The sequence below is a fragment of the Hibiscus syriacus genome, unplaced genomic scaffold, assembly GCF_006381635.1.
Source record: "Hibiscus syriacus cultivar Baekdansim isolate YM2019G1 unplaced genomic scaffold, ASM638163v2 tig00111621_pilon, whole genome shotgun sequence".
NCBI lineage: Eukaryota > Viridiplantae > Streptophyta > Magnoliopsida > Malvales > Malvaceae > Hibiscus > Hibiscus syriacus.
In genome coordinates this window covers 4,070,199-4,086,104 of record NW_024063138.1, presented here as the reverse complement: position 1 = coordinate 4,086,104, position 15,906 = coordinate 4,070,199, and the positions used below count along the sequence as shown (strand labels likewise).

Here is a 15,906-nt window from a genome sequence, read left to right as displayed (position 1 = left end):
GAGTTTTTTGGTTAGATTTAATCTTTCTTTGTATGGTCCTTATGTGATCTTAAGTTACTAGTTTTATGTACGAACCAACTTATCTCAGTGGTTAAAGGAATCGTTATTGTTTCTATAGGTCACGGGATCGAGCACCAGTGGCTAAAGCAGATAGTGGCTACATCATGGTGATTAAGCGTTCATTGCCAAATGGTTGAGAGTATTTAGAACATATATTACTTTGTAATCATTTTAGCTTAATAAAAAAAAAAGTTGATAGTTTTATTTCAACGATTATAAGAAATTTTTTTAATTATATGTTTAATTTATAATTATGATTGTAAATTTTTATTATAATTTAAGATATTTTTATTTTAAATAAAATTAATTGTTTCTTTAAAAAAAATAGTTTTAGAAACATCGATCAACCAAACATTAAAAAACGAGTAAACAAGGAAAAGGACACATACGTGAGTGAAAGGAATCGGATAGAGGGGATGAACCAAAACGTGTAATGGGACCCAGTTGACATCAAAAGGTTAAAATGGAATCGGTAAAGTCAAATTTTAGGCTAATCTTTACATAATTTGAAAATTAAATAATAAAATTTTAAACAGAGAGATTCACTAAGACAACTTTCAAGTTAAGTCCTTATTTGGTAAAAGAATCATTATTACTGTGCACCTTAATTTCAAAATTATTACAGTAAGTATGCCATGTCAAGCACGTGTACTTATACTACACATATCCTAGGCTCATTTTCCCATTTTACTTTTCTTTCAGATTTACCCTTATCTTAGGCGCATGATAAACATTAGGGTAAATCACTCAACTATTACATTCTTCCATGTTGATCATTAATGTTTCAATTTTATCAATCAAATCACTAACTATTTAAATGCTTCAATCAAGCCATTGATCGTTAATTTTTAACGGAGATGGTGATGTGGTAGTTAAAAAAATTGACATAATTATATATATGGTCCTCAATACTTACATATTTTATCAATTTAATCCTAATTTTAATTTAGTTTAATTTAAAAAATTAACACTCTAATAAGGTACACATGTCACTTGTAAATGTGTCACAATAATATATTTACACTTGACACCTCCGGATTGGAGGGTTAATTTTTTAAAATTAAATTAAAATTAGGACTAAATTAATATAATATGAAAGTACTGAGGACAATTACAAAATTATGCTAACTTCATTAATTGTCATGTCAACATCTATGTTAATAGTTAATGACTAATAACTTGATTGAAATATTCAAATAATTAGATGGTCTAATTAATGAAATCGAAACATCAATAATCAAAATGAAATATGATAATAGTTGAATTATCACCCGTATAATTTACCCTAAACATTATTAGTACACACATCCCTACTGAACATAATTCCACTGCCTCCTTAGTGTCTCTTTTAGGGAAGAGTTTTCCACCTTCGATAAGCACTGTTAAAGTATCATTAACGATGAGCACCGTTGAGTATCACTAACGATGAGCAACGCTGAACATCATTAATAAAAATTTAAAATTTTAAAAAATTCAACATATAATTGTAAATTAGTTAAAAGTTTAAAGGTAAATTATTTAAAATAAAATATTTATTATATTATTTTCCATAAAATTTTAACAATAAAAAATTATAATTTACTTTTAAAAATTATTTAAAATTTTTTTAAAAAAGGATTATGAAAAATAATGTAATTAATATTTTAATTTAAGTAATTTACCTTTAAATTTTTAACTAATTTATAATCATAAGTTGAGTCCTTTTATAATTTTAATTTTTTACAAATTAAATTAACGGTGTTCAACGATACTCATCCTTAGTGGTACTCAACGATACTCGTCAAGCGTTTGTAGAATTTTGCCTCTTTTAGTGCTCCATATGTTATGTTTCGACACATGAATTAATATATTAACTCATAATTAACAGATTTTCTTGGTTAATATTTTTGATATTTTTTGAAGAAAAAATCATTTCTCTATTATTTCTTGCACTTTTTCTGTTTCAACTATGGTCCACCGTTGAAAGCTGGTTTGTATAATATCATATGTTTTAAGTTTGATAAGATCGATCTTCTTTGATTAAGGGATGAGTTTTACTATGGAGAATCGCAAACCAGCATCGTTGTCTCATACACCCGATCTTAAGGCTCTCTATATTCATTTGACTTAGTGATATTCAATTTATCATCGAGATCTAGAATTATCGAGTAATCTCAATGATAAGAAAAAATATTATTCTTTTTAAAGGATCGAAATTCGAACTAAATAGTTGACATTCAAATCATAAACCCCATATATGTTACCTACTCTGGTTTGGTATGTTAAAGCTTCCAGCAAGTCCCTCGTATCGTCGTTTACGGAAGCTATGTCCAAGCCTCTGTCTTGGCGGCTAATGCAGTCCAACCATGCTGATGACTGGTCCAAGCCCACATCGCACATGCTCAAGATCAATGCTGATGAAGCCTGCTCACTGGCGGACGAACATCCCGATATTGGCATTCTTGCTCGGAATAGCCATGGCTTGGTGGTTGCCTGTCAAGTTATCCCTCTCACCGGTCCTAATGATTGTGGAAGCGGCTGTTATTACCTCCGGTATTTATTTATCGATTGAAACGAATTATTCGCAAGGATGTATTGAGAGAGATGCTGCGAATGTGGACTTGTCCGTGGTTGGTTTCCACCTTGATGCAGTCCGACGTTTATTACGCACGCAAATTAAGTTCTATTATCGCCCGTGGTTCCATCCATGCTGTTGTTCATGCACTTGTTCACTATGTTTTATCGCTTTTTGGAACCTATTATGCATATGATTTCCCTTGATATATTTCGGATATAATCTCAAACGATGCCGACTAATGCAATAGATGTCTTCTTTAGAGAAAACAATTAAAAATCATTGTATACAGATCTAATTAAAGAATAACTTTTTTTGATAGCGTGACATGAGAAACAACACAATGGTAAACACAAGCAACAAATGGAAGAGTTGGTTTTTTTACATTTTGAAACACTACAAAAATAGCAGCGGAAGAAGCGCATATTCGAAGGCATTGAGGGGTGTTTGAAACGGAAACTCCCTTCTTTGCCTTACGACGAAAAGATGTAATCCGAATTATAATTATGAGACACGACAAGTTTTAAATGTCTAAATTCTATAATCTCCATCATGAACAACGACAACGCCAGTGATAATCCAGATCGCCTTGTCCGTGTCTATGCCGATGGCATCTACGATCTTTTTCACTTCGGCCACGCTCGCTCCTTCAAACAAGCTAAGAAATCGTATGTTTTCCTCCCTCTTTTATCCACTTTCTTAACTTTTAATCTGCATATATTTCTTGGTGTCTTTCAAATATTTCCATCAGTCCCATTTTTCTGATATGTTTCTAATTTGGGGGCGTTTTCTTGGTTTTCCATTTTATTTTTTGATTATAAATGTGAATAATTTTTGCTAAACTTTAGGTTTCCCAATACGTATTTAGTTGTGGGATGTTGCAATGATGAAACAACCCACAAGTACAAGGGTAAAACTGTTATGACCGAAGCAGAGCGCTATGAATCCCTTCGCCATTGCAGGTATTCTTTCCATAACTCTCAACCATAATGCTAGATCAAGGTTGCGGCTCCGATGTTGTGATTGTGAATGTGCATACGTTACGGCGTGATTTATTTCTTAAAAATAACTATGTTTTTCTTTAATGGAACAATTTTGTTAGAACTTAGAATTGATATTATGTTATTTGTTATTCATTTCTTACAGGTGGGTTGACGAAGTCATTCCCGATGCACCATGGGTTATCAATCAAGAATTTCTTGATAAACACAATATCGACTACGTGGCTCATGATTCGCTTCCGTAAGGATAGGCAATGCTTGCTTGTTTTTTAGACTAATTTGTTCATTGTGAATGTTGCATTGTATTACATTACAAATATAGGGCTCTTAGTTACTGAAAAATATACAAATACTTGGCATATTTCATCACATCATGTAGCCTTTATACTTTGCCATAATTTATTTTACAGCTACGCAGATGCCAGTGGAGCTGCCAATGATGTGTATGAGTTTGTGATTTAATTGAGACATTTCTTTGTAGTTATTGCAGTAGGTGCTCTATTAAACTTTTGTTTTATGTATATTAAAGTAAGATCTCGTTCTTAGGTTAAAGCTGCTGGGAAGTTCAAGGAAACTAAACGAACTGATGGGATTTCGACGTCAGATATAATAATGAGAATTGTTAAAGATTATAACCAGTATGTGATACGTAACTTGGACCGTGGATATTCAAGGAAAGATCTTGGAGTTAGCTTCGTGAAGGTATGATCTTGAATCCTTGTGAGAGTGGAACTTTACCTTGAGATATTGTATAGGCAGAGATAGACTGAAAGGGGTAATTGTCCCCCTAAAAATTCCAAATTCTCATATATTTTAGATATTTTGTATTTTTTATTGATAATCTGTTTTTATTCAGAATTTTATAAGTTAGCCCCCTTAAAATAAATTACTGCATCTTCCACGGAAATGTTCAAATCACAAGGGCGCAAGGGGGTGTTTACCCTTTTTATTATCAATGCTTCTATATTGATGTTCCCATATAATATCAACAGGAAAAGAGATTGAGAGTGAACATGAGACTGAAGAAACTACATGAAAAAGTCAAGGAACACCAAGAAAAGGTGGGAGAAAAGGTATATTCCCTCATTGCCATGACTATCTAGATCTATTATATTTCACTCTTCTTCAATGGTTAATGGTTGGAATCTTGTAGTTCACTGGAAGGTAGATGCACATCTTTTAATTTTTCATTGGAAGGTAGTTACATTTATTAAGTTTGTAGGAATAATAATTGGATGAAATTCTCTAATCTTTACCTGAAAAATACTTGCAGATACAAACTGTTGCTACTCACCGTAATGAGTGGGTGGGAAATGCCGACCGCTGGGTCGCCGGATGTAACGAGTTGGTGGAAAATGCTGATCGGTGGGTTGCCGGATTTCTTGAGATGTTCGAAGAACGTTTCCATAAAATGGTGAGCAAAATCTAAGGAATTCTATTCTTATAGTAATGATAATTAAGTGCATGCACATATAAACTTTGGGTGCTTTTTAGGGCACTGCAATCAGAGAACGAATCCGGGAGCATTTGATGATGCAACAATCAAGGGGTTCCACATATCTGCTGGAAATCAGTGATGAAGTTGAAGACGAAGATGAGGAATATTATTATTATGATGACGACGACGTTGACGATGATAATGAGAAATACTATGATGAAGATGAATATTATGGCCAGAAAGACGAGAAAAAATGAAAATAGAAAAACAAAATACAGCTTCTTTAGTTTACGACTGTAGGGTTTGAGTAGAAAGCTTCATTATGTAATTTTGGTTATTCATATAATCATATCATACCTGAAATTTTTTTCATTAGTGAGCTAGGGCTTGTGCATCTGAATCTTTGATCGCAATGTGAGATTTCTCTTTTTTAAAAAAAATGAATTGTAGTCTGGATATATATAAGATGTATCGAAATAGATGTTAGTTATTTAATTATTTACAAGATTGTAGGATGTTGCTTATTTACATGATTTGTATCTATCAATTATATAAAGTGAATTTTAAATGTATAAAAAATTGTTATCGAGTTGTCTAGCTATGGTTACTACATCAAAATGGGTTTATAGCGGCGTTTTTTGAACAAACGCCGCTAAAGACTCAGATTTTCATGACGTTTGTATACAAACGCCGCTAAAGAATCGCACTGTAGTAGCGTTTTTATACAAACGCCACTATATACTCATACTTTTGTGGCGTTTTTGTACAATCGCCACTATAGACTCGTACTTTAGTGGCGTTTTTATACAAACACCGCTATAGACTCATACTTTAGTGGGTTTTTTTTACAAACGCCAATATAGAATCATACTTTAGTGGCGTTTTAATACCAAATGCTACTATAGACGTGTAGTTTAGTGGCATTTTAATACCAAACGCCGCAATTGTCATATAATCTAGTGGCGTTTATGTAAAAAAACATCTTTACTGAACACTACTTTAACATATCAAAACAAAACTCTAATTCCATAGATTCAGTTTGGGCCTCGAAATACATCTCCCCTCCCTTTTATCTTTTTGCATCCAACTCTCTCATCCTTTGATCCTTCGACCTCCATCGTTCGATCCATCTTCCCCCTTCCATTCAACCCAGGTATCTTAATTCTTCTTATTCCCTTCTTTCATTTCTTTCTTTTTCAAAACTTTTTTTATTTCAGTAATTCCTTTTAGGATTTTTTGGGTGATTGATCATGTCAGTGGATCCTTCTATGTGTATGTTTAAAATTTCTATCGAATCTGCATTGTTCCGTTGAAAGAATCGTGTTTTCCTTTTGCTCTTAGGGTTGTTTTGGTGATTTCTCAATTGATTTGGCTTCTTCAAATGCTTGTTCTTGGATTAAGGGAATTAGATTTGGTTGAAATGTGTTGTCAAGATGTATGTGTTATTATTCAGGGGAATAAAATACAAAATCTTTTCTCTTTTAACCTGAAACTTGGGCTTTTAAGAAATATTTCTCAAAAGGATGAAGAAACAAATAATGAGGAATCAACTGGTGTTTGTTCTTCAGAAGTTCCAATGACTATTGAAAAAATTGAAGGTAATGTTCGACACTTTCTTTAATTGTTGGTTCATTTTGAAAACTTAAATTGAATTATTTCTTATATAGTTAAAAATGGTTGAACACACAAGACTAGAGGACGTACAATGTTGAAGGAATTATACCAACTTCCTCATGGGAATCGTGTGAAAGTTTCAAGCAAAGAGAGAAACAACATATCAAAAAAATGTGAAGACTTTGAAAATCGACTTGAAGCAATGATGTAGATGATATGAAAAAATCAACCCCAGAGTCCACCATCTTAAATGTTATTTTAGATATATGCTTTATTTATTCCCTTTAACAATGTTGAACTACATTATATTTTACGTTAATGTAAACTTTGATTTATTATTATGGAGTTCAAGTTGGTTGTTATGGATTTCAAGTTTGTTGTTATGGATATCAAGTTTGTTGTTATGGATATCAAGTTTATTGGATAATGCTACAGGTTAAAAATTTAAATTTGGGTAACAAAATAGCAGAAAACAACATCTGGAAAATCAATTCTAATTAGTGGCGTTTGTATAACAAATGCCACTAAATACATAATCAAATATCGACATTCTAGAAAAAAATAACACTAAAGCTCTAGATCTTTTGCGGCGTTTATACAAAAAATGCCACTATAGCCATAGTCAATAGTGACGTTTTACATTCACAAACGCCACTATAAGTCATTACCTTCACCGACGTTTTTGGGAACAAACGCAGTTATATGTCAGAACATTTAGCGGCATTTTTTACAAACGCCATAAAAGAAAATACATATAGCGGTGTTTTTCAACAACACCACTAAATATCATAACCTTTATAGGCATTTGTGGAAAAAACTCCGCTAAAAAAATAACCTTTAGCAGCATTTATCGTCCACAAACGCCACTACCTTTTGCGGTATTGGTTTTAGTGGTGTTTTTTTGTTTCGCAACTAGGGTTTTTAGCGACGCTTAAAAATACCGCTATATGACCAAAATAATGTCGCTAAAAACCTATTTTGCTGTAGTGGGTTTTTCTTTTCCAAAAGATTCAAGAGGGTTTGAGTCTCGAGTAAATTTTGAAAATTTTAAGCGAGTAAATGTAACACCCTTGTATCAATTCGGGTGACCTGACTTGATCCAAGGTGCCATATTAGGGTCACCGAAGCGATCCACTCTAAAAATTCAGGAAAAATAAAACTTTAATCAAGAAAATTTTAAAATCGTAAAACAATCTCAAAATATAAATAAATTCAAACATTTTTCTGACATTAAAACTAAATTCGATAATACATAGTATAAAAATAAGTTTCATACTCTAATATGAAACTAAAATAGAACCTGCAAGCCCTCTAATTCATGCATCGTACTCCATAAGCAACGTCAGTGAAACTTCAATTGATGTCGATAAAAAGCACATGATCAATTCCTTTAACCTGAAATAGTACATAATGGAATGAGCTTTGGGAAAACTCAATAATACATAACTATCGGATTATGCTAAAGGTAAAAAAGATATATTGTTGAAAACATTTTGATGTTTCGATATAATAAATTAAATTAAAAGAATTTTAATTTTGAAAAAGATTTTTCTAAGCATATTCGATATATTAATCGAATATCAAAATATTAAAGTTTATTTTAAATCCTTACTAAAGTGTAAAATTAAGTTTTAATATTAAAATAATTTCAAAACAATTTTACAAAGTATTTCGAACCGTTTCAAAGCCAAAAATTACAGTTTGTCCAGAGGGAACTGATTCCCCCCAAGGGGGTACCGATTCCCCCTGAAGGATTTGGCTCAGAGAATTCCAGTATGCTCGGAGGGAATCGATTCCCCCCCAGGGGTACCGATTCCCCCTTGTTCAACGGTCGAAATATCTGAATTTTACACTTAGGGAACCGATTCCCCATGAGGGGTACCAATTCCCCCCACGCTCCAAGCTGTTGTATTAATTATTTTCACACTTAAACGGCTCCAATGGTTCATTAATGATCCCCAACGTTCAGAAGTGATTCAAGGTGTATTTAAGCAAGCTTAGAAGCCATTGATTAACAACAAGAAACATCAAGCAACTAGAATCAAGAGAGAATCAAAGAGAAAGCATCAAACCTCAAGTTTGAGCATTTCAAGCCTATTTTTCATTCAATATTCATTTTTCTTTCAAGAACACTTATTGTGCTCAATTGTATTTATTCTTGAGTGTTCTTTCTTTATTCTAGAATTGTGCAAACATATTTGCCTTGTGAGGTTTTTCTTGTGAGTTTGCAAATTTGTAATCTTCTCTTTGAGAAAATAGTGTTCTCAAGAATTGGGGTATATTCTTGAGGGAGTTATAAGGTTATCTCTTTGGCCTCAAAAGAAAGAACAAATTAGTGAATTTGTTGAAAAATCCTTAGTGTGGATAGCTAAGGTAGTAGACGTAGACTTTGGTTGATAAAGTCGAACCACTCTAAATCGCTGTGCAATTACTTTCAATTTTCTGCAAAAGCTTCCACAAAATTTTAATTACCAATTCACCTCCTCTTGGCCGATTCCGTCAATCGATTAACTCAATAATTGGCATCAGAGCCTAACTCATTTAAAGGTTTAATCGCCTCTTGAGTCGATTCGGGAAGAGTTACATCGATAATCAAAGTCATCAATGGCCTCTACTTCAAACTTCGACTCCGGTCTCGATTCGATGCCCGTCAACAAGCCTCCTTTCTTCAATGGGGCTAACTATGCCTATTGGAAAAATAGGACGATGTACTTCATTCAAGCAAGTGACATGGGAGCATGGAATGTCGTAGAAGAAGGATACATCAAGCCTCTCACTCATCCAAGATTGTGGAGTGAAGGAGAGACAAAAATGTTCCAGCTCAACTCCAAAGCCATCCATATCATATTTTGTGCTCTTGGACCAGATGAATACAGAAGAGTTTCATCTTGTACAACCACCAAATAAATATGGGACAAACTTCAAGTCACTCATGAAGGTACCGATGAGGTAAAGAAATCTAAAATTAGTATTCTAACGCATAGCTATGAAAATTTCAGGATGAAACCAAATGAAGATATCAAAGCTATGATGGATAGATTCTCAACGATTGTCAATGGTCTCAAATAATATGGAGAGATCGTTTCAAATGAAAAGTTTATGAGGAAGTTAGTTTACTCCCTTCCAAAATCATGGCAATCAAAGAAGACGGCAATCATCGAGTCTAAGGACCTAACGTCCTTAACTCTTGAAGAACTAATCGGTTCCCTCCTCACTCATGAAATGATGCTTGAAGATGAGGTGGACCTCGATAAGATTGACGAGACACCAAAGGAGAAGGAGAAGAATAAAACATTGGAGTTTCTCTCAAATCCATAAAAGATGAGAGTGATTCGAATGAAGATGACGATGATGAGGAAATGGCATTGTTTGCCAAACGGTTTAGAAAAAGGATGAGACCTTACCAAGGAAGAAAATTCAAAAAAAATGAAGGCCTAAAAAATGAACCAAAAGAGAAGGACCCGATCATTTGCTATGAATGTAAAAAGTAGGGGCATGTCAAATATGATTGCCCATAATTGAAGAGAAAAGGTCAATCAAAGAATAAGCACAAGGCTGATGTGGCTACATGGAGCGATTAAGAAGGTTCCGATGAAGAGGAATAAGAAGTAGCAAACTTGTGCTTGATGGCATTCGGGGAAGATTCTATGGTAACCTCTAACTCATCTAATTTTGATGATTTATCTTATGATGAGCTATTAGAGGAATATAATGGGTTGGCTTCGGATTATGAGAAATTATTTTCAAAACATAAAAATGATATTTCAAAATTGAAAAATGAAAATAAACTCATATCCAAAACCAACAACGATCTTGAAAGTGAAATCAAAGATTTGCAAATCAAACTAGAAGAGTTTGAAAAGAAAAATTCGGATTTGCAAAATTTACTTTCAAAGGTCAATGATGATCATCAAAAGAAAATTGATGATGTTAAAGCTTCTTTTGATAAAGTTAGAACAAAACGTTTTGAAAAAGAAGAAAATTCAAAATCCAACTTTGTTAGAAAAAGTTTTAAAAACTACAATCATAGAGGTCCTCGAAGAACCTCTAATGGAAAAATCGTTAGAAGTATGTGGATTCCTAAAGAACTCATTACTACTAAAGATAAAGATATCCTACACAAATGGATACCTAAGGGGACTAGGATTTTGGAAACTAATGAATATGGACCCAAAATAATTTGGGTACCAAAAATTAGAAATTAATCTATGTTTGTAGGAAAAGGAGCATTGCTACAAGGCACGGGAAACAAATCCAAATTCATGGTACTTTGATAGTGGATGCTTGAGACACATGACCGGAGACAAAAGCCGGTTCATAGAGCTTAACGCAAAAAATGGAGGAGAAGTGACTTTTGGTGATAATTCAAAAGGTCACATTGAAGGTATTGGTACTATAGGTAATATCTCTTCCATACAAATTAAAAATGTGTTATATGTGATTGGATTAAAGCATAATCTATCGAGTATTAGTCAACTATACGATAAGGAATTCAATGTCATGTTTGAAATTAATGGTTGTAAAGTCGTTGACATTGCATCTAATAGAGTTATGCTTGTTGGTCATAGAATATGAAACATATACATGGTGCATTTAGACTCTATAGAAATGAATAATTTATGCCTAGTTGCTAAGGATGAACATGATAGTTGGTTATGGCATAGGAGACTAGGACATGCTAGCATGAGTGTTTTGCAACGGTTAGTTCAAGGAGAATTGGTTCGAGGGCTACCTAAACTAAAATTTGATAATGATAAAATCTGTGATGCTTGTGCTAAAGGAAAATAAAAGCGAGTTTCTTTTAAATCCATTAATGATGTGTCAACTAGTAGATTATTACAATTGATCTATATAGATCTTTTTGGGCCAACTAGGACTACTAGCTTGGGTGGAAAAAAATATGCATTTGTCTTGGTAGATGACTATTCTAGATATACTTGAGTTCTATTCTTAAGTACTAAAGATGAAGCATTAGAAAATTTCATCACATTTTCAAAAGTAATCCAAAACGAAAAAGGTTACTCTATCACTAGTGTTAGAAGTGATCATGGCACTGAATTTAAAAATCTTGGATTTAATGAGTTTTGTAATTCTAATGGTATTAGCCATAATTTTTCAGCACCTAGAACCCCTCAACAAAATGAATTTGTTGAGAGGAAAAATCGAACTTTAGAAGAAATGGCTAGAACCATGCTTTGTGAAAATAATTTGCCAAAATATTTTTGGGCGGAAGCCATAAATACCGCTTGTTATGTTGTAAATCGAGTAATGATTAGGCCAATTTTAAAGAAAACTCCATATGAAATTTTCAAAAATAAAAGCCTAACATTAGCTTTTTTGCATCCTTTTGAATGTAAATGTTTTGTTTTAAACAACGGTAAAGAAAACCTTGGCAAATTTGATGCTAAAAGTGATGAAGGATTTTTTCTGGGTTATTCCTTAAATTCTAAAGCTTATAGAGTATTTAATAAAAGAACTTTGGTTGTAGAAGAGTCTATACATGTTGTTTTCGATGATAATCTCCTTCTGAGGAAGGATTCTTGTTTGAATGATGATGTAGGTATTATAAATACAAATGACGTTAGACATGACGTTGGAGAATCATCATCAAAGGAAGAAACGAAAGATGAGGAAACTCATGATCCTCTTGAGAATCCAACCATTGAAAAAAGGTAAGTATCTTATCCAAGAGAGTACAACTATGTCAAGGATGGTGAGATTATAGGTGATCCATCCAAAGGGATAACAATTCGATCTTCTTTTAGAAATATTTGTAATTATGTTGCATTTATTTCATGCATAGAACCTAAGAATATTAAAGAAGCATTAAATGATGAACATTGGATTATGGCTATGCAAGAGAGTTAAATCAATTTGAGAGAAGTAAAGTATGTACATTAGTTGAAAGGCCTAGTAATAAATCTATTGTAGGTACTAGATGGGTATTTAGGAATAAGATTGATGAGAGTGGTAATATAGTGAGAAACAAGGCTAGACTTGTTGCTCAAGGGTATACTCAAGAAGAGGGCATAGACTATGATGAAACATACGCTCCCGTAGCTAGGATGGAAGCAATTAGAATGTTATTAGCATTTGCATGTTTTCATGAATTTAAATTATATCAAATGGATGTTAAAAGTGCATTTTTAAATGGTTTTATAAAAGAAGAAGTGTATGTGGAACAAACTCCAGGTTTTGAAGATTCAAAATTTCCGGATCATGTTCTTAAATTGACAAAATCACTTTATGGTTTAAAACAAGCTCATAGAGATTGGTATGAAAGATTGTCAAACTTTTTAATTGAAAAGGGTTTTTCAAAAAGGGAAGGTTGACACTACATTGTTTTTAAAGCATAAAGGTAAAGATTTATTAGTAGTTCAAATTTATGTTGATGATATAATATTTGGTTCTACTAATGATGTTCTTTGCCAAGAATTTTCTGAGCTAATGCAAAGCGAATTTGAAATGAGCATGATGGGGGAGCTCTCATTTTTCTTGGGACTCCAAATCAAGCAAAGAAAAGATGACATCTTCATCAATCAAGCTAAGTATGTCAAAGATATGCTCAAGAAATTTGGACTAGAAAATGGGAAACCTCATGACACTCCAATGAGCTCTTCTACAAAGCTTGACTTGGATGAAGGAGGTAAATGCGTGGATGTTAAATTATATAGGTCAATGATTGGTTCTTTGCTCTATCTAACTGCAAGTAGACCAGACATTATGTTTAGTGTTTGCTTATGTGCTAGATTTCAATCACGTCCTAAGGAATCACATTTACTAGCTGTTAAGAGAATCTTTAGATACCTTAAGGACACTCCTAGTTTAGGACTTTAGTATCCTAGAGACTCTAGCTTTAGCTTGCATGCCTTTTTTGATGCGGATTATGGAGGATGCAAATTAGATAGGAAAAGCACCTCCGGTACTTGCCAATTCCTTGGAAATATGTTGATTTCTTGGTTTTCAAAGAAACAAATTTGTGTTGCATTATCTACCACTAAAGCTGAATACATTTCAGTCGGTAGTTGTTGTGCACAAGTTTTATGGATGAAACAACAACTTTTTGATTATGGAATTGAAGTAGGTACCATTCCTATCAAGTGTGACAATACTAGTGCTATTTGTCTCACTAAAAATCCCATCCAACACTCTAGAACTAAGCACATTGAAATAAGACATCACTTCATTAGAGACCATGTCACTAAGGAAGATGTAGTTATAGAATTTGTTGATACTTTGCATTAATTAGCGGACATCTTTACAAAACCTTTGGACAAGGAACCTTTTTGGACACTTAGGAGAGAATTAGGTTTAACTGACCTATCTTCACTTAGTGTTTAAAATAATTTTAGCACTTTTAAGACTAAATGAAAAATGCTTATAATAGTAATTTCTGATTACATTCATTGCTATTAGTTAGGGGAGTTTATGATTCTTGATGAAAAATTAACTTTATGTTCAAATGTAGTTTAAGGATTAATTTGATTGATTTAACATAATTAATTTTTGATATATGAGTTGCCAATACCACTAGAGAAGATTAATTTAGCATTTTGAGTGTTTAAAATACATATTTTTGAATTATAGGGCAGAGGGAATCGATACCACCTTGAAGGGGAACCGATTCCCCCATGGGGTTCTGGTTTTACGGGCAGAACACCCTAATTTTTCCTCAAACCCTCAATATCTTCTTCATTCACGCCGTTCTCTTCCTCTCTATCTCCCTATCTCCTCTTTGCTTCATAACATATATTTCTTGTCGGAATTTCATCATTTTTCAAATCCTAAACCTGCTAGCATCATTAAAATCGTGCAAACAACATCAAAATCCACTCAATCTCATCTTTCAAGGTAAATTTTTCTAAACTCTCTATTTCATTGATTTTGAACATAGGACTAGTTTCAATTAGTTCTAGATAGAAATAGTGATCGGGCATTGATTGTTTAGTGATTAGAAACTGGATTTTACAACTAATTTCATAAAAAACACAAGAATTTTCCAAAATTGTTTGAAATTTTCGAAATAAAAAAAATTGTTTTTCAAATTATTGTGTTTTGATTGAATTATGTTGTTGTTATGAAAACTATACATATATTGATTTTCAAAACCTCATTTTTCAATAAGTTTTTCAAAAACTTTGCCCATTATGATTAGTTTAAGAGAACCTTGAAATATTGAGAACTCAATTGAGTTTTGGGATTGATTGAATTGCATACATATGTTTTCTAAATTACAGGTTATCCATTCTATTCCGATTTCGTAAACCATTTCAAATCCTAAACGTGCTAGGTCTTCATCTAGTCGTTCAAACCAACAACCAAATCTACCTCCAAATCCTCCTCATATTCCTGAAATTCCTATTCCTAATCCCGTTAATCCTAATATGACTATCCAAAACTCGTGCTTCAATAATCCTGGTCCTAGAAATCATCGTTTCTGGTATTATCAATATTTTGACTCTTACAAAATTAGAGAAGAACGTAGCCCTTCTCATCAAGCTATGATAGATATCGATTTTAGATATCTTCCTCTTTTACAAGAGTGGAAATTTGATAAACTTTGTGACCTTGAACCTATAGTTTACCATCAACTTATTCGCATATTCTATTCTAATGCCGTTTGTATTAAAAACCGAGCTCAAACCAAAACCATAGCCGTTCTTTCCTATCTCCTAGGACAATTCATCCATCTTGACTCGGCTTACATAGCTAATGAATTAGGATTAGATAATGATGGTATATCAAATGAAAAATAGTTTTTAGGTTCTCGTTATAAAAGAAGGGATAGTGCGAGTGTCTTGGATCTTCATGATCGTTTTCTTCATCTAATGATTTCTTGGTGGTTTTGACCATCCAGAGGTTGTTACTCTACTCTTCGTGCTTTAAATATTTGGTGGTTACATTGTTTCCAAAACAATATTAAAATAAACCTACCTCAGATTATTTTTGCTGAAATTGTTGAAACCGTAAATCTTGTTGCTAATAAAAAACTCTGTTCATCTCTAGTTTACGGTTGCATTCTGAGTAATCTATTTTCTAAAGTCGGGCTTAGAGTAGGTCTAGATGCCGTCTTTCCTCTCAAAAAACAAATCAATCTTCTTTCCTTAACGAGAGCGGGATGGATAAAGAATAAGGACACCTGTGAATGGGTTCGATCTTCTGAAAATACTCCGGGAGCTAGCTCTTCTCAAGCTCCACCAGAAGCTGACGACGATCCCGAGCTTGAACAATTAATGCAA

General features: G+C 33.1%; 1 protein-coding gene across 1 annotated transcript; it reads left to right on the top strand.

Moving 5' to 3' along the window:
• Nucleotides 1-3,166: 3,166 nt before the first annotated feature.
• LOC120165990 (choline-phosphate cytidylyltransferase 1-like) lies at nucleotides 3,167-5,310 on the top strand. The gene is made up of 8 exons (XM_039175408.1): nucleotides 3,167-3,282; nucleotides 3,463-3,576; nucleotides 3,761-3,856; nucleotides 4,026-4,068; nucleotides 4,162-4,317; nucleotides 4,608-4,688; nucleotides 4,889-5,029; nucleotides 5,110-5,310. The coding sequence occupies exons 1-8, from the start codon at nucleotides 3,167-3,169 to the stop codon at nucleotides 5,308-5,310; spliced, it is 948 nt and encodes a 315-aa protein (XP_039031339.1).
• The last annotated feature ends 10,596 nt before the right edge of the window (nucleotides 5,311-15,906 follow it).

What these genes read in the sequence shown, in the direction of transcription:
- LOC120165990 (XM_039175408.1), top strand. Translation starts at nt 3,167, where the DNA reads ATGAACAACGACAACGCCAGTGATAATCCAGATCGCCTTGTCCGTGTC. An exon ending in TTCAAACAAGCTAAGAAATC is followed by an intron (nt 3,283 to 3,462) that starts GTATGTTTTCCT and finishes GCTAAACTTTAG; the next exon opens with GTTTCCCAATACGTATTTAG. An exon ending in TTGGAGTTAGCTTCGTGAAG is followed by an intron (nt 4,318 to 4,607) that starts GTATGATCTTGA and finishes TAATATCAACAG; the next exon opens with GAAAAGAGATTGAGAGTGAA.